The sequence below is a fragment of the Mytilus galloprovincialis genome, chromosome 7, assembly GCF_965363235.1.
Source record: "Mytilus galloprovincialis chromosome 7, xbMytGall1.hap1.1, whole genome shotgun sequence".
Lineage (NCBI taxonomy): Eukaryota > Metazoa > Mollusca > Bivalvia > Mytilida > Mytilidae > Mytilus > Mytilus galloprovincialis.
This window is the reverse complement of record NC_134844.1, coordinates 56,874,974-56,898,165: the sequence shown is the minus strand read 5'-3', so window position 1 is coordinate 56,898,165 and position 23,192 is coordinate 56,874,974. Positions and strand designations below refer to the sequence as shown.

Sequence of the window (23,192 nt, the reverse complement as noted above, 5' to 3'; positions counted from 1 at the left end):
ACAAAATATCAAATAAGTTCTTTCTTGATAAAATTAGCTATTGTATTCCAAGTATGATATATGAATGAAAACAATCGGTAGACAATGGAGTTACCTGAGCAATAGTAAACACATTGGACAATTATAAGGTCATTTTTATCTTAACAGCTGATAAATCGTTTAGTCATTTTCCAGACTTTTTAATTGTTAAAAGTTCAGAAGTGTTCAAAGCTTTCCCTCATAATTAATCACAATTTAATTATTAAGGATGTTCGCTTGTAATGTTTTGGGATTGTAAATTTTGAGTTTTTATAAAATTGTAGAACTCAAACTTAGGCTGTACTAACTTAGAAGGAATATCTAAAACAAGCCCATTTTAAATGGTGATTCAGCTAAACTTCTTTACACTGAAATGAACAGAATCTACAGGTCTACTAGCGTCCAGTTGAGACATAGTTGTGGAAACTATCTATCAATTTCTGTTTCATTTTAAAATTTACGCTTACCTTGTGACTTAAACTGGATTGTTAGATCAATTATAGCTGTATCATAAACAAATCATCATTGCTTGCTTAATAATAAATGCAAGATAACGTTCAGTTTATTTATTATGAATTTCATATTTTTTCTACAAACACGCTAACATTGTTTATATTCAAGTTTGAGTTAAGAGCGACTGAATGAGTACTTCACTTGTGATTTTAAAATTTTCAAATCGTCAAACCGAAAACGTAGATACATTTGATCAGAATTACAAAAATAACGAATCAAAGTCCTCCAGGGTTGTTTAACATATTGATATATAGGTGTAATATTGAGAATGTAAATAGGGGATGTGTCAAAGAGACAAAAACCCGATCAAAAGAGCGAAAACTGCCAAAGGCCACCAATGAGTCTTCAACACAGCTAGGAAATTCCGCATTTCGTGAGCTTTCCAGACCACTCTTAACAATTTCTGTTTTTGACAAAATTTACTGCACGTGGAAACCTTCACTATTGTATCAATCTCCTGTCTCTTTAAAACATTATTTACTGTCTATCTCCTTTTGAATGATTTTTCCTCTCTCTATCTTTCACCAGCCCAGTAGCCAGTACTTCGGTACTGGCATGAAAATACGGATTTTTTGTGTTATAAAAATTTGCTGTTACAAAATATTAGAAATTATTATAAATTAAGGAATGTATCTCCCTCATGCAAAGCTCTGATTCCTTTCACGGATTTGGCTATACTTTTTGGACCTTTTGGATTATAGCTCTTCATCTTTTATATAAGCTTTGGATTTCAAATATTTTGGCCACGAGCATCACTGAAGAGACATGTATTGTCGAAATGCGCATCTGGTGCAAGAAAATTAGTATCGTTAATTTTATTACTACCACTGGGTCGATGCCTCTGCTGGTGGACTATTAGTCCCCGAGGGTATCACCAGCCCAGTAGCCAGTACTTTGGTACTGGCATGAAAATACGGATTTTTTGTGTTATTAAAATTTGCTGTTACAAAATATTAGAAATTATTATAAATTAAGGAATGTATCTCCCTCATGCAAAGCTCTGATTCCTTTCACGGATTTGGCTATACTTTTTGGACCTTTTGGATTATAGCTCTTTATCTTTTATACAAGCTTTGGATTTCAAATATTTTGGCCACGAGCATCAATGAAGAGACATGTATTGTCGAAATGCGCATCTGGTGCAAGAAAATTAGTATCGTTAATTTTATTACTACCACTGGGTCGATGCCTCTGCTGGTGGACTATTAGTCCCCGAGGGTATCACCAGCCCAGTAGCCAGTACTTCGGTACTGGCATGAAAATACGGATTTTTTGTGTTATTAAAATTTGCTGTTACAAAATATTAGAAATTATTATAAATTAAGGAATGTATCTCCCTCATGCAAAGCTCTGATTCCTTTCACGGATTTGGCTATACTTTTTGGACCTTTTGGATTATAGCTCTTCATCTTTTATATAAGCTTTGGATTTCAAATATTTTGGCCACGAGCATCACTGAAGAGACATGTATTGTCGAAATGCGCATCTGGTACAAGAAATTAGTATCGTTAATTTTATTTCACCGCTTTTGCTTTACAAAGACATTAAAATGATTATTGCTGTTTGAGGTATATCACAACAAATAACATCTCATGGTCTTGGGTTAAGTTGTACTTTACGGATGAAAATCGTCCAAAGAAACATGATATATTCCAAATATTGATTTAAACTACTGAATCAGAAATTGTTGTTCGTGGTCCATTTTTTGTTCGGTATAGCATTAAAGTCATGTATCTATAAAAATGTTTGTCATTCAGATCGGTAACGAAAACAAAATGAAAGCACGCAAAAGATAGAAATACATAAACAATCATTACATCGGTATAAGACAATATTTCACTATAAATGATATCTATTATCAAAATACTTGTTTCAACACGGAAACAGATATTCATTTTACCTGGTTTTTATAAGATTCATAATCTTGATACAAACCAAACAATAGGTCAGTTATCATTGAGAAACAGCCTATACAATACCATGAGTAATGTCCCTCTAAGGTTTCCAAAAAATATGTTTATGTTGTAAAATAACTAATATCGCCCATTATATGAATTTGTTCTCAATGAATTAAAAGTAACAAGATATGTATGGTCGAACTGTAATGCACACTAATCTTCCTGCATGCTGATGATACGTTTATTTTGGACCCAAACAAGGTTACTATTTTTTTTGTTTTCTTTAAAATGAATGTGTTGGATTTGTAATGCAAGATAGTTTACTCTAAAACACATACTCTAAGAATAACTGTAACAGCAATTCCCAAAAGTGACTTTGGAATATAAATAAAGTTATTTCGGACTTCTGACAGTCAGTTAAATCCTTAAAAAGTGTTGAGTCCTATTGTCAGCAATCTCCTGTGAAATGGGACCGTAACATTCGATGCAACGTGTACATTAATAACCCTTCCTTTTCTATATTTACGTGTCCCTTGTCATTTGTTGTGAATTCCGGACATTCGGTGTTCGTTAATTGTTTAAGTTCTCTAGTTTTACATATTGTTATGGGTAAGTCTTTGATACCTTTCTATAATTCCTGAGTTTTGATAATTGTCGAAGGCCGTACAATAACATATACTCACTATCTTCCACCTTATGTACCATAGTGGACATTGACTTCATCTTTTTTCTATAACAGAAAATATTTGTCAAGTTAAAGACTTGGTCTCTTTTAGAAAGGAAATGTTTAAGGATACTTGTATTTGTTGACAATCATAATATATATATATGATATGTTTGTATTATTGCATTATAATTAAGCATTGGGTAATTATCTGTGACAACATACCAAAGTTATTCTAAACACGTGGAAATATCTGCTGGATTAAAAAAGTTAACTTGAGGGAACGACAAGCAAAGAAAAGGAACTCGTCTGGTACCTAGCACGCTACTATGATATGAAGTAAAACGAAACCATGGGATGAACAGATATAACACAAAATATTAGCACGTAAACGGAAACAGCTGTCGGACAAATAACTAGAAGAAAATTGAAAAAATGATAATAAAAAAGAAAGGAAAATTTTCAACAGCAATGATATAAAGAGACGAACATGGTGACTGCATTAACAAAGACTAGAACGTTTAAAGAACAAACTGCAATGATAAGAGGAGCAAAAAGAGTTTCTAGGGATAGAATATGTTAAAAATAATTTAGTTGATTTAGTGAGACAAACACGTTCATTGAGAAATCATCACAGAAAGGAAAAGAGACGGAAATGCTAATTAATCAAATTTTAAGGATAGCAAATGTGAGAGATGGTTGAATTGAATTAATAAAACATGCGAAAAGATGTTCACTGAACAAGCTGCAAAGATAAAAAGAAAGAAAGGAAACGTAACTTAAACAAGCTGAAAATAGAGCACAAGTCGAGGAAGCGTCGTTCGGTTGTGTTTAACGGCTTCATCTTGCTCGTTTTTTTGTGTTTTAAATATTTAATGGTTTCTTATTAATATTTTCAATGTTTGGTTCTACCAATGATAGACTTGCCTTTTCTTTGTACTGGCATACGTTGTTAATTTTAAAAGTTCTTACTCGACAAATATGTTGTTTTAATTTTAATAATTTCTAAAGGTTACAACAGAGTCAACAATCATTCTGTTTTTATGAAATGCCTTTTTATTTGATATATCTTATCAACATAGAGTCCACCCTCGATAAGCAGAAGTTGAAGGAACCAGTTAATCTAGTTGACCTATCTGAGGTATCTAGTCATCATCCTCACTATATTTCAATGTTTGATGTCTATTGTCGCCTAATACGTTGCGGTGGAAGACTTCTTTTGTAACCAATCCACGTTTATCGATAGTACATGTACATATATTTTTAATAAATTCAATCTTTTCCAGATATTTATAGTCGGAAGATAGTTGATACAATTCGCTGCTTTATGGAAAATCTTATGAAAATGGCCGTTTCTGAGTTTGCATATCATATCGGTCTCTCTTATAGAAAAACTAGCACATTTGATCGAGATAATAGATGCTAATGGCGATTAAAATCTGAAATGAAAGTGAATTAATATGAAAAAGGCAAAAAACGTTAACCTAGAAGTATACGATGTTAAATCAGAGACGAAAAAGAAGTATTTCAATGTCGCTGCTAATGCATCATTTTGAATGGTACTTTTGACCCCGGATTTTGATTATCATAAACATTACCTGTCAGAAATCAAAACTATTTTATACCTTTTACATTCATCAAATGCAGATATTCTTGCATGCTACTCGACACAATTTCCTGATTATAAATGAGTTAACCGATTTAATTGATCTATCGTAATACATATATATTTACTATTTGATTAAACTTGATACGCCCATATGTTACCGTAATTTAAGTTTGCAATGTAGTGTTTAATTTTCTGGATTGTATTTTAAATATCGTGATTTTTATACAGGAAGTGGTTTGATTATCTACTATTGCATAATATTATAAATAAGTCACGCTTCTGAGAACCCCATGTACATGATATACATTAGACGATGACATTATAGGTTTACACAAGAATGTGATAGACATCTCCCCGTCTCTATGGGTTATCTATGGTGCACTCTTTTCCAAGATCCATTGCATACATGGATAGTTTTCGATTATAAAGGGACAATTCTACGATTAGCTGAAACGCTTATGGACAATGCTACAGTAAGTGTTACTTTATTTATTAGTAGAAAATGAAAATAACTTCATCTGTTGATATTGAATTATTTGATACTTACGAACAGAACGAGCAGATATAGAATAACAGAATTCTCCTCCAGCGTAAGCGGGGCAACACAAGTGCACAAGTAAATATAAATAGATAATTGAGATATCAACATAAATGGACCTGCCATATATATTATATGCTCGCGCGACATCGAACCCTGTCATGTGAAAAAAGTAAAAATATTAACAAATACATCATGGTATGGAAAACAATCTGAATCGACGTAAAGCATAGGTATTCTATGTATGATTTCTTTTGTAGTTTGAACTTCCAATATTTTATCAGTTAACTCGATTTAGCAAATAGGTTATCAGTATTTTGTATGATACAATTTTTAATATATACTACAAAGCAAAGATACAGATAAAGCACTAACTGAAATAGGACTTGTATAAGATGTATACAACAAAGCTATGAATCCCAAGAACAATATAAACACTATTTGCGTACATTTCAGGAATCTATAACTCTGTTTTTGTCTAAATATATTTTTTAGGTGCACAAACATGCATACAGATATAAAAGAAAAGAGTAAAAAAACTAAAATTCCAAACGCAAAGTCCATTATCATATAGCAAAATCAAAAGCTATTACACATCAAACGAAAGGAAATCAACTATCAAATGTATGACTTGTTACAAAACCAATCTATCGCGCAGCATTTTAAAACGATCAAAATGCAGAATGATATAAATGTTGTTAGTTTGTGTCCTTTATTAAGTCACTTTCAGTTGCTCCATGGTTTTATTTTTCTTCGGAATTAAAATGTAATCAACAGACTGATATTTTTGCCGTCAGCAAGAACTTACATAATTTGGTGATCATATTACACATTTAATAAATGTTCATGTAGAGTTAACAAAGCCACTGCTGGCAATACTTCAAAACACTATTGCGATTAGTTCGCATTTCAACATTTGCGGCTGTCTTTTCTAATAATGCTCAACGCTGAAAACCAGAATGAATAGAATTATTAGAATTAAAGGGAACGATATGATCTACTAAACAAAACAGACATCAATGGTCTTTTGTTATCGTATGTGGGTCAAAATCATGTGTATTTTCCAAATTTAAATGAATAAGATATAAGGATCATTGACTACCTATAAGGTCTTTGTCAAATGAATATAAAGATTAAAATATGCATTATTTATGTCTGTCATATTTTGTTTTCGTAATTTGTTTGGTGTTCAATTACATTGTAGGTCTTAGTTTTCAAAATTGAAATGGTTCTAATTTTTTCTTATCGATATACGGTATGGGTTTTCTCATTACTTAAGTACCGATCTTTGTAAAAATCATGCAGAAGGTGATTCATGACATTTCACACTTTATCATAAAAACTTTGGTAGAGGAGAAAAATTCTGTCTTTATTTTTCCTGTATTATGCCCGTTGCCATGGTAACCATCAAATCAACATTTTGCCTGAATATGTGAAAAAGACCCTTTTTGAAAATTTAAAAAAAGGGAATTTAAAGTCCCATAGAAATAAAGTTAATCAATACAAACAATATGTATATTTACAGTATTGACAAACAAAACCCAAAACTATATAAAAAAGTTAGAATTGAGAATTTACTAAATAGTTTGTTTCCATAGCAACCATTTAAACATTGTTTAAGTTGGCTCGGCCCTTTACCAATGCGCATATTTTAACGCATGTTTCTTACGACGAGTGCCTTGGAAACGGTCGCTTTAAGGGATCTTCTCAAAATTAGCTTTGACGACCTTGGAACGCGGGCGTGTATGAAAGCACCCTTGACGATGTAAACAAGTGATGCAAAATGTTCTTCAAAACAGGAAAGGGTACGAACGGTCAGAAATTCTGAGTGCTTTCTTCATTTTTCGCATAAAAGTCTAAAAGGAGAAAATATACCTGATTTAAGCATAACATTAAAAAAAAAAAGAAGATATAAATACTGACAAAGTCACATGTATGACGTCGGCGGTATTTGGTGCCGCTTCGCTCCCAAAACGCATTGTCACCTTACACGGTCGCCTTTTGGGTCCGTTCGTACCATATTTTGAATCACTTAAATACCGGTTGAATTAAATGATGTCTTGGGGATTTGTTTTTGAAAATGTTTTCCCAATGACGCAATGATTAACTGTAAACAAATGATAGCGATGTAATTTAAACAACTTCATGTCATCGTACAGCTTTCAAAAACAGGTAAACCTTTGACCCGTATCTTATATATGTGTATACATGTCACTGCCCGTATAGTATGCTTTAAAAGCATCGGGTCGTGTTTATTTTCATGCTATAATCCGTTTGGCGTTTTATAACAGTTTGTTTCTGTCATAAATCTATTTAAAATTTGAAATATCTTTATTTTCAAGTATTTTTAGGAGTTTATTCCCGAGTATGCGATATATTTTTCCACTGCAAAATTTTGATAATTATAGTTAAATATTTTTTATTTTCCCCAAAACAAACTTGAACATGCCAATTTTCTAACAGACTTAATACTTGACAGGCACACCTAACATTTTCATTTAAAGATTTGTTTACCTGCACGAAAATCATCTGATAATTTTTCTCGTATCACAATTCCATGATTTCCGGAACACTAGACTAAGTCCTATAATCTAAGACCTCGGGGCCAATGTTTTCTCTTTTTATGATACTTTTCTATTACTTATTTAATTTGCTGAATTATTATATTGTTGATTTGCAATTTTCTGTTGTATCTATCAATATGTCAAACGAGTTCATATATAAAAAAAAAAGAAATATCAGCATTAAAACTAAAATAATTGAATCAGAGCACTGAGTATTATTAAAATAGACTAATGGATCCAGCAACTTATTTCACTAAAATGATTATTTGTTTTCCTGCAGAAATAAAACGACACTTCAATAATTTGCTGCTTTCCGACTTTTCATATCGTATGGTTAACATAGAAATAAGACTAATCTGACAGATGATCCCTTGATTATACAGGGTGTTCAAAAAGCTGGATGTATATATACGAAGCCTCGTAAGGAAAAAAGGGGGAATTTTGCCTACACATGCACCAAGCATAATTGTCCATTCATTTTCTTATGGCAGTCCATATATCTAGCTCCCGTCTTAGTTTGTATAACTTTCATAATTGATACTTATATGCATGTTCTCATCCGTATTATGCTTGAAATATTTGCCAGTGATCATTCAGTATGTACAAATTAAATTTTCATTATGTGCAATCGTATAAAAAAACGTAATTTCTGGGACTTTTATTTGTTTGACTATGTGGTATATCAGTTTATAGTAATTGTTGAAGTCCGTACGGGGACATAATTGTTATCTTTTATGTAAATTAGTCTCTGGTGAAGAGTTGCCTCATAAACAATGATACCCCATCTTCCTTTTTTATACCCTACGCAACGAAGTGGCGCAGGGTATAACGTTTTTGACCCGTCCGTCCGTCCATCAGCCAGTCTATCAGTCTTGTTTCTTGTCATCACAACTCCTCTCAAACCGCCCAACAAAATTTCATGAAACCTTTTTAGATAATAAGGACATACTATGCAGATGTGCATATCGACAGGAAATTACGACTCAAACTTTTTCTAGGAGTTATGCCCCTTTGAACTTATTTGCTTCAAAATACTACTGCAAGTTTGTCATCGCATCTCCTCTCAAACCGTACAATAGAATTTTATGAAACCTTTTTAGATAAGGACATACTATTTAGATGTACATATTTTTTTTCTAGGAGTAAGGCCCCTTTGAACTTATTTGCTTCAATATACTACTGCAACAGTTTGTCATTGCAACTCCTCTCAAACCGCACAACAGAATTAATTTCATGAAGCCTTTTTAGATAATAAGGACATACTATGTAGATGTGCATATCGACAGGAAATTACGAATTATTTTTCTAGGAGTTACACCCCTTTGAACTTATTTGCTGCAGTATACAACTGCAAACAGCTCGTCATCGAAACTCCTCTGAAACCACACAACAGAATTTCATGAAACTTTGTAGATAATAAGGACATACTATGTAGATGTGCATATCGACAGGAAATTATCATGATTCAATTTTTTTCTTAGTTATTTTATTTCTCCAGTGGAAATGTTGGGACTGACTTATTTGGTCTCTTCTGTCTCATTTACAATCATATCACATCCTCTTATTTGATATTTTAATTTGTTATAATACATTTAATAATCATTTCATACACCAAATATACATCAAGATGACCTATTGATTACACACTATAGCATATTAAAAGAGGACTTACTGTAATTCAGTGGTTGTCGTTTGTTTGTGTGTTACATATTTGTTTTTCGTTCATTTTTTTATATAAATAAGGCCGTTAGTTTTCTCGTTTAAATTGTTTTACATTGTCTTATCGGGGCCTTTTATAGCTCACTATGCGGTATGGGATTTGCTCATTGTTGAAGGCCGTACGGTGACCTATTGTTGTTAATGTCTGTGTCATTTTGGTCATTGTGGATAGTTGTCACATTGGCAATCATACCACACCTTCTTTTTTATATTTACTGTTGAACAATGAACCATACAAATGATTATGTGGTCAATGACAATTGCCAGACAGAATTGTAAATTATTGCACGCAAATAGTTTATCTACTACATGTACCTTTTAGTATTTATTATTTTCGAGTATATGTCCGACATGTTGACGACAGACAGTCAATGGTATACCATATTAATGTCCTGAAAACTGGCGTAAAAAAAAGGCTCAACTAAATCATATTTTTGAAACGTGATTGATTTTATTCCTCTAATATCTATGAGATCAAATTTATAAAACATCTATTAATATAATTAATTTCAATACATCATGTACATGTACAATCATTAGCTGATCAGCTCTATAATTTTCATTATTTTTATTTTTTTATAAGACTCATATATATGATCTGTATTCATCATTGGGACAAGAAGCTATATATATATATATAGGTGAAGTAGGTCCTTTTGATTGGATTTTTTGAAGGATTTTGACAGCACTAAAGCATATACATGCAGTTCCAATTTATAGTTGATCTTAGCTCCTTAAGTGGATTGTGGCATCACATATTGCATATACATGTAGAATGTTGTTCTTAAGTTTCAGCACTTTACGCATAGTTCCCGGTTGCAAGACTAGAATATGATACTGGCTTCTCATGAAATTCTCTCAGTACTTTGCCAATAGTTTCCAAGTAAAGTTGAACATTCCAAGATCACTCCTTCCATTTGCAATGTACATGTACAAATGTACTTGCAGCCTGAAATTAAATATCAGAGTATTTCTGTCAGAAAATCAACAATTATTGACATTCAAAAGCATATAGATGTAGACTAGTTCATAATGGTAAGGTGTCCATGGGACACAAATGAGCAGCCGATTGCATATAAAGGATGAAAAGAGTGACACCACCCAAATTTGTACTTGATCTGAGTGTTGCTGTAGTAAGCATTGCATATAAGTTTCAGAACATTTGAATGAAGCAAACTTGTGTTAAAGAAAGGAACAAAAATTCAGCATTTTTTTAATTTGTAAAGGGGCATAACTCTAGAAAAGTAAAAGCGAACCCACCAAAAATTCAAACTTAATGTGTGTTTGTTGGTACAATGTAGTAAGCATATATATGCATTAATTGTGTATTAGTTTTATAACATTGGTACTGGCATTGGTAGAGGCAAACTGAAGCTGGCGAACAGAAACCAAATTTGGGAGGTACATGCAAGTTTAATAAGACTGACAATGCAAGGGTAACCTTAAAAGAAGTAGAATGGTCTAAATTATTATTAATATGCATTTATTTGATAATACGTTCGTTTTCATGTGTTTTTGTTTTCCCTTGAGAACACATAAGTATTTTTTATAATTTAATTTGGTTGAATATATATATATATATATATATATATATATATATATATATATATATATATCGAATTTCTGAACAGAAAATAATAAAAATATATTTTTTTTTTTAAATGTAGATATATATACAATATATTTGAACAGCTAAAAATCTCAAGTGACAAATACTTATGGCCACATTCTGTACATGTTAAACCCTGATACTTCTATTACTAGACCTTAAGACATTTTTATATACCTAACAGAATTAGGGGGGGGGGGGGTTTAATGTAAACAAATTGTGATTGATCAAGACGAATCTTTCAATAAGATGTATTGCCTCCTACTGTAAGGTTTATCATTTACAAATTATGCCAATTATATCATATTCTCAAGAAAATAAACAAGTCAATCAAAACCGGACCTTAATTGAGGGGTGGACAGGGGTAAAGAGACAGGGGAATGAAGGATCAGAGAAAAGGGGGTATCTTGGAAATATATTTTGTCATTTTTATTTTGTCTTGGGGCAAGGAGATGGAAGTATTGAAGTAAATAAGGGGGGGGGGGTTAGGGTAAAAAGGGAAGGGAAATGTAGTTGGGGCTAAGGAGTAGAAACTGTCCCTAGGGAAGTTATGGGGTACCCCACATACATATGACCTTAGTCCGAGATTACTCTGACGTCTAACGGCTGTTTTGCCAGACAAGCTTGGGCCGTGAAGCTTGGGCCGTTAGACCGCTTGTCTGTCAAAACATCCGTTGGACATCAGTCTCTCGGAATCTCGGAATAATATGACCCTAACATGTCTAACTTGGCTACGAAATTAGATATTAAAAATGATGATTAAAAAAGACTAATTAATTGACACTAACGGTAGCGTCAAAATGACAGTAGATCACAGTAGATGACATCCCTTCCTCTTCGGCCGTTTGCCCACTGATATTTTGCAAAACTACCCAGACATGTTTACAACTTGTCTGTAAAGGGTAAAATAAACACACAAATAAGATACCAGCTATAACGATCTATAACATTAATCATGGAACAGAAATTGAGCCCGTGCAAGGTTTCAGCCGCAGTGATTTTCAACAGTAGCGAGTATTTTGAGACAACCCCCAAGTTTGTATTTTTCGTTATACTGATAACATTTGGCTGTCTAATATATCGAAATCTATGTTTTCTTATGTAATAACTCTACCTTCATTGTTGTATATTCGCCACAATGTCTGTTATGCATGTTGATGGTCGTATTCATCAATATAGTATGCTGCTCGGCAATGGCGACCTTGAAATTCCTCTAGTCCGATAATGGCGCCAAATTAGAGGGAAGCAACTCGCACCAGACAAAATTACCGTATTTCACCAAAATAATCAAAATTTCGCTTTTTGATAACAAACAATAATACGATAACCACATTTATATTCAACCATCGTTTATTGATATAATTACAAACATTATTTTATTAAAGCCATCAACAAAGAATTCACAATTAAGTAATTGATGGAGTGCATTGAAATCAGACCTTATGGGGTAGAGGGGTTAAACAAAAGCTCGTAACTTTTTTAAAAGCCTGGTGACCCCCATTTTATTTTACCTTAAAATGTTCGAAAAGTTCATAGCGTTGACATATCTGTTTTTAAAAAAAAATCTACCGGGGAAATTTTACGAAAAATCGATTAAACCAATATTTTTTGCCTTAAACTAAAATTAGAAAATACAAAATTTAGACATTAATCTGAAAATAAAAGGATTCTTAAGTCAAAAACAACCAAGGGAAAGGTTTACATTTCAAATTCTAATTTTTTTTCACATAAAAATCATACTGACTTGGCTTTAAAAGTCTTTGAATTTGATGTAACCGTTATTGTTGGAAGGGTGGGCATGTTTGGAAATAGGGTCAAAATCGCACATTTCGCTTCAATTTGAGGGGAAAACGAGCCTGGTGACCCCCTTTTTTCTTTGCATTTTTGGATTCAGCATAAAAAAATCTACAGAATATGTGAAAATAAAAAAAATCTACCGGGGGTCACTATTGGGGTGAGCCACCTTAAAATGTATTAAAATTCGAAAATGAAAAATTTCAAAAACTCCTAAATTTTAAATCTTTTATCTCCCATGACCAACAATACCATGACATTTCATTGACAAATTTTGAAAGATCACATTCTATATATTCATAAAATAAAAAGAACGTCGTGTTTTTTTTTTCTTTTAAAAAAAAAATTGTCAAAAATTGTCAATTTTCACCAAAATTCAGATTAACAATCAGATGAATAATCAAAAATTTTGAATTCAAAAAGCTAAAACATTCCATTTATACGTGCAATTCTGACACACATTTGTTAATTTTAAACGAGAATATATGATAAATGAATATATACTTTTACAAAATCAACAATCATCACTCTGGGTATGGTGCACCCCCCTTTTTTCGATTTTTTTTTCTTCAAAATTATAAAATTTGTTGAAAAAATATGTGGTATCTCATTGTGTTTACTTGTGAACTAAGTATTTTAAGAATTTAAGCATAACACAACTTCTTAAGTTGAGGGCAGCATATGTACCCCCTCCCTTCAATCTTAAGTGTAATATGTAAAATTTCTCAGAAGTTTTTAAAATGGTAATACGCATAACCCGTTGTCATGTCTAAGACTGATGCTGTCAGTAAAAAAGAATAATGTTGAATCCAAAACTTTATTACTATTAAGTCTATGTATAAAAATAAGAGGATGTGTTGTAAGTGTCAATCAGACAATTAACTCTCCACCAGAGAGCAAAGACATAGAAATAAACAACCACAGGTCACCGTTTATTCTAAAAAATTCCTTCAACAATGAGCATAAGATGATTATCTATAAAACAAATCTTAATGAATATTAAAAAAATAATAGCCAAGGATGCTTTCTCTTTCAAAATGGCTATAAAGAAGTTACAGTAGCAATTCAATGCAACTCATTGTTGGTTTTTTAAAAAAGATTGATGCTTTAAAAACTTTAACCCTAGGCTAAGATCTGCTAAGCAAGAAGGCTCCCCCTGAAATGTCTGGTTGGTTTTATTTATCATTAGATTACTTTTGAAAATTTGCAAGCGTTATGCAAAGATTTTAATACAAGTTTCATATTAACTTAACATTGTCAATGTTCTAAGAAAATGAGGTCAGGGTAAGATAAACGCTGTCAACAGACGAAAAAGAGAGAACGGAAACGGAAAATTCAACATTTTTCTCCATTTTTAAAGAGACATAACTTATTGACAGTACATGTAACACAAAAAAAATTCTAATTGTTTTGAATTTTATTGAAATAAGCATTGTGTATAAGTTTCAAAACAAGTTGTGGCAAACTTAAGTTAGAGAACGGAAAAAAAAAGTCAGCATATTTTTCCATTTGTATAAGGGTATAACTCTGGAACGGACGTACTTACGGACAAGGGTACAAATTAATGCCCCTTTGCTACAGTGGGGGCATACACATTTTACATGTTCTATCTGAGGAAATATATACCAACGATCTACATTAAAATGTGCAAGAATTTGTCAATGTTTCTATTGTATATGGTGGGAAAGGACAGCTTTTTTTTTTTTTTTTTAAACCTAACTAAATTATTATTTGTATATGGCAGAATAATCGCTTTTTTATGGTTCTCAAAGCATATTTTTCTTATGGCCTTAAGGAGAATTTGCTGGTCCTAACTATTATATACTGTTTTGATTCTCAAACCTTTATGACAACCATGTGCAATGCCCATTCATTGAATTTTGCCTAATTTAATCAATTGTTATATTTACACATGTTTTTTCTCCAACTTTAATTTGTCTTTACCAGATGTTACTAAAATTATACACAATGCTTAAAACTACCAAATACAGATCAAATTTGAATTTTGGTGGTGTAACTTTCACTGTTATTTGCAATGCCTTTTTATAGAGGGAAATCGTTGCTGAATTTTTGGTTTTGTATTTCTTTCTTTAGTTTGCCTCAACCAAATGTTACGAAACTTTTACACAATACTTATTACCAGAAAAGTTAGTACACAATTGGTAAGTGTCACTTTTACCGTTCTTCAGTTATGTCCGTTTATAACTTTTATGATATGCAAGTGGGAGCATCATCTGTGTCCACTGGACACATTCTACATGTATTTCAAATCTTTTAGAAAAGTTAGATTATTATATATTAGAATAGAAAGAAAGGTTCTGTAGTTCTTCTTCAATTTCAATTTTAGCACAGTTAAATCGACATAGTGACAAATAAGTGTTCGCATAAAGGTTTCGATACATGACGATTTACATGGGAGGTAAATAGTAACAGCCATTATGTGTACATAATCTGACTCAATAATATACTAGTCCACAAATGAAACGATACAAGGCAATGCATTTTCCATAGATAATGAAATTGGATACACTGCACCAAGATTTAAACTGTCTAATTTGTCTAATCTTTACATAGTGTTATTATCTGATCTATTAAACCCCTGATTTAAGACAAAACAAATATTTTATTTTTTTATTTTTGTTATATAAAAAATAGCATTTTTATAAAAAAAAAAATCGAAATTAGAACTTATTTTTTTTAATTTAAACATGTAAAACATGGTTTGCTTAACATTTTGATTGTAATACGTTCTTGTGTCCATCTGAGAGTCCGTGTGTTTGTCTGTCCGGTCCTTGCAGCGCTCGAAAATGTACAAATCCTGTCAGATTTTTACGAAACTAATACCATAGGTTAATATAAGTAATATCTCGAACATGTTATATATTGGTGGCCAATCGACTTTTAAAAAAACAGTTATAACCCTTAAAATTAATAAATTTATGGAAAATAGCCCTTTTAGCGCTCCCACATGTACAATTCTTGCCAGATTTGTAATAAAACTTGTACACTAGTTTAATATTAACCATATCTCGGATAAGTTCTATTATAATGGAAAATGGACTTTTTTAAAGAGTTATGACCCTAAAAAATATTAAAATTTATGAAAAGTGACCTCTTTATCGCTCTCGATGGTACATGTTTTTTATTTGTTATTTTCAGTTTATTTCTGATAGAACGGACGTAGTTTTTCAGCTCACCGTTTCAAAGGAACTGTGAATTTTGCCATCACTTGGCGTCCGTCGTCGTCTGTCCGGTGTTAAATACTTGAAACATTTCCACTGAAACTACTAAACCAATTCCAGCAAAACTTAAACTGAATGATCCTTATGATATCTAGAATAAAGTTTGTGTTTTATTTTCTATTTTGTAAAAAAAAAAACTGACCGCCATGGGTAAAAATAGAACATAGGAGTAACATGCAGTGTGTAGCTTATATCTCAAACACTAAAGGTTGCATTTCTGTAAATATTGACAATGCAATTTCCCATAGGAACTCCTTTTACGGCTAAAATTGTACCACTTTTACTATGAAGTTTTGAAAAAAAATCTTATCCTAAAATTGAAAGTTCATATGCACCACAATTTTTTTCAAAGGTCAAAATATAGGGCTGTGCGGCATATTTTCAACGTTTATATGCCCTGAACTTCTCAGAGTTTAAACTTACACTAATTTTCTTAAGTACCCCTACCTCGAATGAAAGGTTACCACAGATTTCAATGTAAACAATATGCACGTGTTTATTTACTGGTAACATTCCCAAGTTCTGTCTCTGCGATATGGAACACAGAGAGCATAACTGGGAACCAGTATGTAAACAAAATTAATTTTCTATGAATATTCTATTACTCCCCAAAAGAGGCGTGTTTTGAGAAACATCTGTATTTACAAAGTGCAACCTAAAGCCTTAAGAGCAAATTTTTAGATGAATCTAACAACCCATTGTTGGGTTGCTGCCACTAAATTGTTAATTGTACGGAAATTTCGCAGTTTTTGTTTGTTATCTTGAATATTATCAATGACAGAGATAAACTGTAAACAGCACAACTTTTAGCTAAGTAAGATCTACAAATAAGTTTACATGAATAAAATTGTCCAATTAAATCCTAATGGAGTTATAGCCCTTTAATTTTTTTTTTCACAATTTGTTCATCTAGTTTGCTTACTTTAGAAATAAATCTTCTTCTGAATATGCGAAATCAATTTCAGCCCAACTTGGGAGTTTCTTGTATAATTTTTGTTTTGTATTTCCTTCTACTTCAAGAAACTTAGCCACTATGGTTAAAATGGAACATAGGGATAAAATGCATTATTTGCCTTTGAAGAAAAAACGACAGATACAAAGAACATTTAAATGGAATTGTTTGGCCACTCATTGATATATATTGAAAGGGACAAATAATCATTGAAGCAAGATTTAACCAAAAATTACAGGTGATCGATTCAAGCTCTTTAGAGCCTGTTGTTTAGAGTTAAAATTTGAAGACACTCTGATACTAATTTTATTTTACATAGATTGAAATGAAACTTGGACAGAGTCTAATTTTAAAGACCATGAAATAGAAACTGATTTTCAATTCCAATTTGCACAAAACAAGTCTATTTAGGGACGCAGCTGTCCAGCATTCAGTCACCAGCCTTTCGGCTATTCTCTGTTGTTTGTTTGGGTCGTTTGTTTCTTTGACACATTCCAAATTTCTAAAAAAAAAATTATAATATATAAAAATGGTGTAGGAGGTTCTATTATTGCCCTCATCCTTTGAAGAAATTTCATGTTTGAATGCTCAAAATGTTCACAATTGAATTCCATCTTTTAAATTTTTAATATTTAAAAAAAAGGGGGGGGGGCACCAAGCCCGAGAGAAAAAATGTCCTTCTCTACCAACTTATCTCTATTGTTACGGCCAGAAATCGCCTTTAAATTGTAGCCAACAAAAGACACAAATCAATAATAAAATTTAACAATATTTATTATACAAAAGTTTACAAGAAGTATTACACAAATATTACTGTCAACTTAACTGTCAAAATATGAGTCCAATCTTTTATCTTTATCTGTATCCGGATATCTTTTGGAATCCAATCTGAATATTACGGTCATAATCCAGTATGATGTTGTTTGCAGAATAAAAATGTCAATCTAAATGCTATGAATATTAATGTCTATCGATGTTTAAGTCCAAATCCAAAAGTTAGCGTTTAACTTTAGTTTCTGCATATATATAATTGTCAAGGAAAATTCTAGAACAATCTATACTGGAACATCCTAGAAAGTTACAATGGAAGTTTCTAGTAAAATGTAGACGTTTATATAACGCATCTTTTATTAGGATCATTCTGGAAAGTTCCAATCATTCTGTAATTGTTCCAGTGATTTCTAAACTGCACAGTTCTAAGATTATTCTGTAAACAACTATCAGGCCATACAACACAAATTAGGCCAACATAAATAAATACAATAATTACAATATCATAACACTATCAATCATATATTCTCATTAATAATTAACAAATTTGTGTCAGAAATGCACGTATAGATGGGATGTTTTAGCTTTATAAGTTCAAAATGTTTCAGTATTCATCTGTTTGGTAATCTGAATTTTGGTGAAAATTGACAACTTTTTACTAAAATTATTTTTTTAAAGAAAAAAACACACGACTTTTTTTTTAATTTTATGAATATATAGTATGTGGTCTTTCAAAATTTGTCAATGACATATCATGGTATTGTTGGTGTTCGGAGATAAAAAGATTTAAAAGTTTAGAGTTTTTGAAAATTTTCATTTTCGAATTTTAACAGATTTTTAAATGGTTGCTATGGAAGCAAACTATTTAGTAAACTCAAAATTATAACGTTTTTGTATAGTTTGGGGTTTTGTTTGTTAATACTGTAAATATTCATATATTGTTTGTATTGATTAACTTTATTTCTATGGTTCTTTAAACCCCTTATATTTCAATTTTCAAATTCTACTTATGGACGTATTTAGGCAAAATTTTGTCAAGACGGTTTCCATGGCAACCAAGGTTTCTGGAAAAAAAATATATATGAAACCTATTTTCTTACCATACCTTCCTCATAAACAAAATATAAAGACATTTGAAGAGGGGTCATGAATCTCCCATCAACATGAACCTGCATGATTCTTACAAAGACCGGTACTTAAGGCTTTAAGGTAACCTATTATTGCTTACATCTACTCCGTTTAAACTTTGGTGTATAGTTGTGTCATTGCCAATCATATCATATTTACGTATATGTACACATATATATACTCGACTTGACCATACATAGTTTAATGGTTGTACATTCATTTAAAGAAATCTTTTTTTGTAAAAACCAAAACAAATATAAATATTGAAAAGAAAGAAAAACAAAACGGTCTTAAAAATGCAAAATTAGAAATGTTTCAATGGTTTGTTTAGGTTCAAGTCAATCCATAACAAATATGAATTTGCACTCGTACACAGTGAAACGTTTAAAAACTGATCAGCATTTAAGAACATAAACAATTTTATATTCAGTGTCATTATGTGGTTTATACATCGGAATATGCAACTTTTATTACTTACATGTATGAAACCCTCACTTATATCAAATTTGTCATTACTGCAATGAAAACAGGATCATTTTGAAAAAAAATGAACCCCTAAAATCAAAAGCGGAAATTTTTTGAAATTTTAATAATTTTTGAAACAAACCGATTTGTAACTGATAATGTTGGAAGTTCTCTTATTTATTATAACCTATTAATCGTTCTTGAAAATATATCGGTCGACATTACACATGATTATTTATTGGGGTTAATTGACATGAGATTTAAAGAGGAGCTTATGTTTTTAATGGTAAAAAGTCTAAAATTCTGAGTATCAACTTTCATATTTTTACAATTGCAGGTCTTTTCATGCATTGGAGTATTGTCTGTGATTTCGTACCACAATTTTTGTAAATTACGAAAACAACAGGAAACGTTGGATAAATTAAAAAAAGAACAAGATGATGTACGGAAAAGAAATCAAGATGGAGTATTGGCTGAATTGGTAGAGAAAGAAAAAAAAGTGTTAACTGGATTAATTGAAAAAGGGAAGGAAACATTGATTGAAGAGCACAAGAAGTTGGAAAAAGATATAAAAAAACAAATGGAGACGTTGGAAGAATTGAAAAGAAAACAAGAAAAAAACATAGCTGAATCAGGAGAACAAGAGAGAAAAAAAATAACGGAATTTGTAGGAAAAGAGAATGAAAAGTTGACCGAAATGATTAGAAAAAAGCAGCAAAAAATAGCGGAATCATTGGCTGGAACAAAAAGAGAGCAACAAAATGAATGGAAAAAACAAGAGAAAATCTTGGCCGAGTTAAAAGAAAACCAACAGAAAAACATGGCCGAATCGGGAGAACGTGAACAGAACAAGTTAACGGAATTGATAGGGAAAGAAAAACAAAAAATGATTAATTTGATTGGAGAAGAGCAAAACAAATTTAAGGAATTATTGGCTGGATTTAAAAGGGAGCAAGAAAATGAATTGAAAATAAGACACGAAAAAATACTGGCTGAATTGAAAGGAAAACAAGAGAAAACCATGGCGGAATCTGAAGAACAAGAGAAAACTAAGTTAACGGAATTTATAGGAAAAGAGAAAGAAAAATTGACTGATTTGATTGGAGAAGAGCAAAACAAACTTAAGGATTTATTGGCTGGATTTAACAAGGATCAATAAAATGAAATGAAAAAACAAGAGAAAATATTCGCTGAATTGATAAGGAAACAAAAGAAAACCATAGCCGAAATGACAGAACAAGAGCAGAATCATTTAACAGAATTTACAGGAAAAGAGAAGGAGAAGTTGGTTGCATTGATTGAAAAAGAGCAAAACAATTGTAAGGCATCGTTAGCCCAACTTACAAGAGAGCACGAAAAAGTACAAGAGTTAACCATAGCTAAAGTGACCGAAAAAGAAAAGAACAATATAGCGGAGTTAATAGGAACAGAGAGGAAAACGTTGAAAAAAATGGTTGAAGAAGACCACAACAAATTTAAGGAATCGTTAGATAAACTTAAAATAGAACAAGCAAATGAATTGAAAACTAAACACGAGCAAATGTTGGCTGAATTGAAAGCAAAACAAGAAATAATCCTAGCTAAAGTGACCGAAAAAGAAAAGAACAATATAGCGGAATTAATAGGAACAGAGAAGAAATTATGGAAACAAATGATTGAAGAAAAGCACAACAAATTTAAGGAATCGTTAGATAAACTTAAAAGGGAGCAAGAAAATGAACTGAAAACAAAAGTAAAGGAAATGTTGGCTGAATTTAAAGGAAAACAGGAGAAAACGATAACTGAATTCACAAAACAAGAGAAGGACAAGTTAACGGAATTAATAGAAAACGAAAAGACTAAAATTACCAAATTAAACAGAGAAGAGCAACACAATTTTATTGTATGCATACAAAAAGAGAAGGAAACTTTGGCTGAGCGAAATACAAACACAGGCGAAATGAAAAAACATCAAGACGAAACGGAAATGAAGAAATTGGTTGAGTGGAAAACAAACCAAGAAGACATGTTTTCTAAATTAAAAACGCAACAAGAGGAAACATTGAGAAAGTTGGTTGAAGAACAGAAGAATACGGAAACTGAATTCAGTGAAAAACAGAGGAGAAGTCTAATTGAAATTATCGAAGAGCAGAACAAAATTAAAGGAAGTACAAAGGAAGACATAGACGCTTTAAAAGAGAACTGGAATCAACTCAAATCGTTTATGAACAACCAATTGCCATCTTCTTGAATTACTTATTAATAATTACGTTACATTGTACGTTATAAAACAAAATACATATCAATCACTCGATTTGTTAATATACCTGAATGAAGGAACAGGTAACGAAATACATATTTTAAAAGTAATTTTGAAGAGTTTAAGCCTGCTAAAATAAATACAGTATGTTTTTTTTTAACAAAACTTCGTGTTTGATAGTTGATTCAAGGTGTGTGAAAAATATATACACGTTTTAATGCATTTATTTGCCTACCAAAACATAAAAAAAATATACCAAAGGGACTTTAATACTTATTTGACGAAAATAAACTAACGACACCTATGTATATCAACTTATAACATGTTATAACATGTTATCTTAAAACGAATCTGTATTCGTCATATTTATTCTATACAGGTTTAGGAAAAATAACAAAAAAAATAAAGTAGAAAACTTGTTATCAGATGTTCCAGGTTTATCATTCAAAACGTCAGACGCGCGTTTCGTCTAGACTCATCAGTGACGCTCATATGAAAATAGTTAGAAATCAATAAAGGATAAAGTTGATGACATACAATTCCAAAACGGTTGTGTCAAATAAGGCTGAGGCAATCAATATATGAGATCAGAAATCCTTAGTATTTTGAATAACTTTTGTATACAATTAATTTATAAAAAATACATAAAATTGATATTCATTTCAAAACCGAAGTGCTGACTACTACGTTAAAGAGCAGTGGCATACACTCAGTGGTGTAAATAGTTATCAAATATACCAAGCTTAGAAGGTGGTACGCCAGACGGGCGTTTCCTCTACACAAGACTCACCAGTGACGCTCAGATCATAATAGTTAGAAATGAATTATAAAGTTGAAGAACATTGAGAACCCAAATTTCCCAAAAAGTAGTGCAAAATACCGCTTAGATTAATATGCTTGGGATAAGAAAATCTGAAAAAAATCGAATACTTCATACTTTTGTAAACGTTTACAATGCATTGATCAAAAATCTGAAAAGTAAGGATATAATGCAAAATGTTCTAATATCTGTATTGTCGTTTGATAGTTATGTTATTGAGAACATAATTAAACGACTATCCAATCCATGTGTGAGTTGTATATAGATTGTACCACTTCATCGCACCACCGATGACAGTATCAGCATTATAACTGTCCTGTGTGGATACATATCGTATTAAACGATATTTAGTGGTGGAATCTGTTTCTCTAATGATTTTTGAAAGAATATGAGGCCAAACATATTCCTTTTATTAAATGTTAAGCAAAAAGATGTTTTTTAAGGTAGCGTCGCTTTTTTGTCATTTTGTCACTATAGGTAATTCAGAAGAAAAGCAAGGACATTCGGTGTCTTAACCACACGTTGATTAAATATAAATAATCAACATGTCAGGATATTGACAAATCGTGTCAAGATTAGGGCAATTCATGTTCATTCACATTTCAACAGTTTATGACAGAAAATCAAGTACAGAGTCCAGGCATTGTTT

The 23,192-nt window shown here is 31.6% G+C and overlaps 1 protein-coding gene across 1 annotated transcript; it reads left to right on the top strand.

Moving 5' to 3' along the window:
• Positions 1-5,012: 5,012 nt before the first annotated feature.
• On the top strand, positions 5,013-21,833 carry LOC143081796 (uncharacterized). Its single transcript, XM_076257492.1, has 2 exons — positions 5,013-5,175; positions 19,822-21,833. Exon 2 carries the CDS (start codon positions 20,650-20,652, stop codon positions 21,712-21,714), a length of 1,065 nt encoding a protein of 354 aa, XP_076113607.1. The 5' UTR covers positions 5,013-5,175; positions 19,822-20,649; the 3' UTR covers positions 21,715-21,833.
• The last annotated feature ends 1,359 nt before the right edge of the window (positions 21,834-23,192 follow it).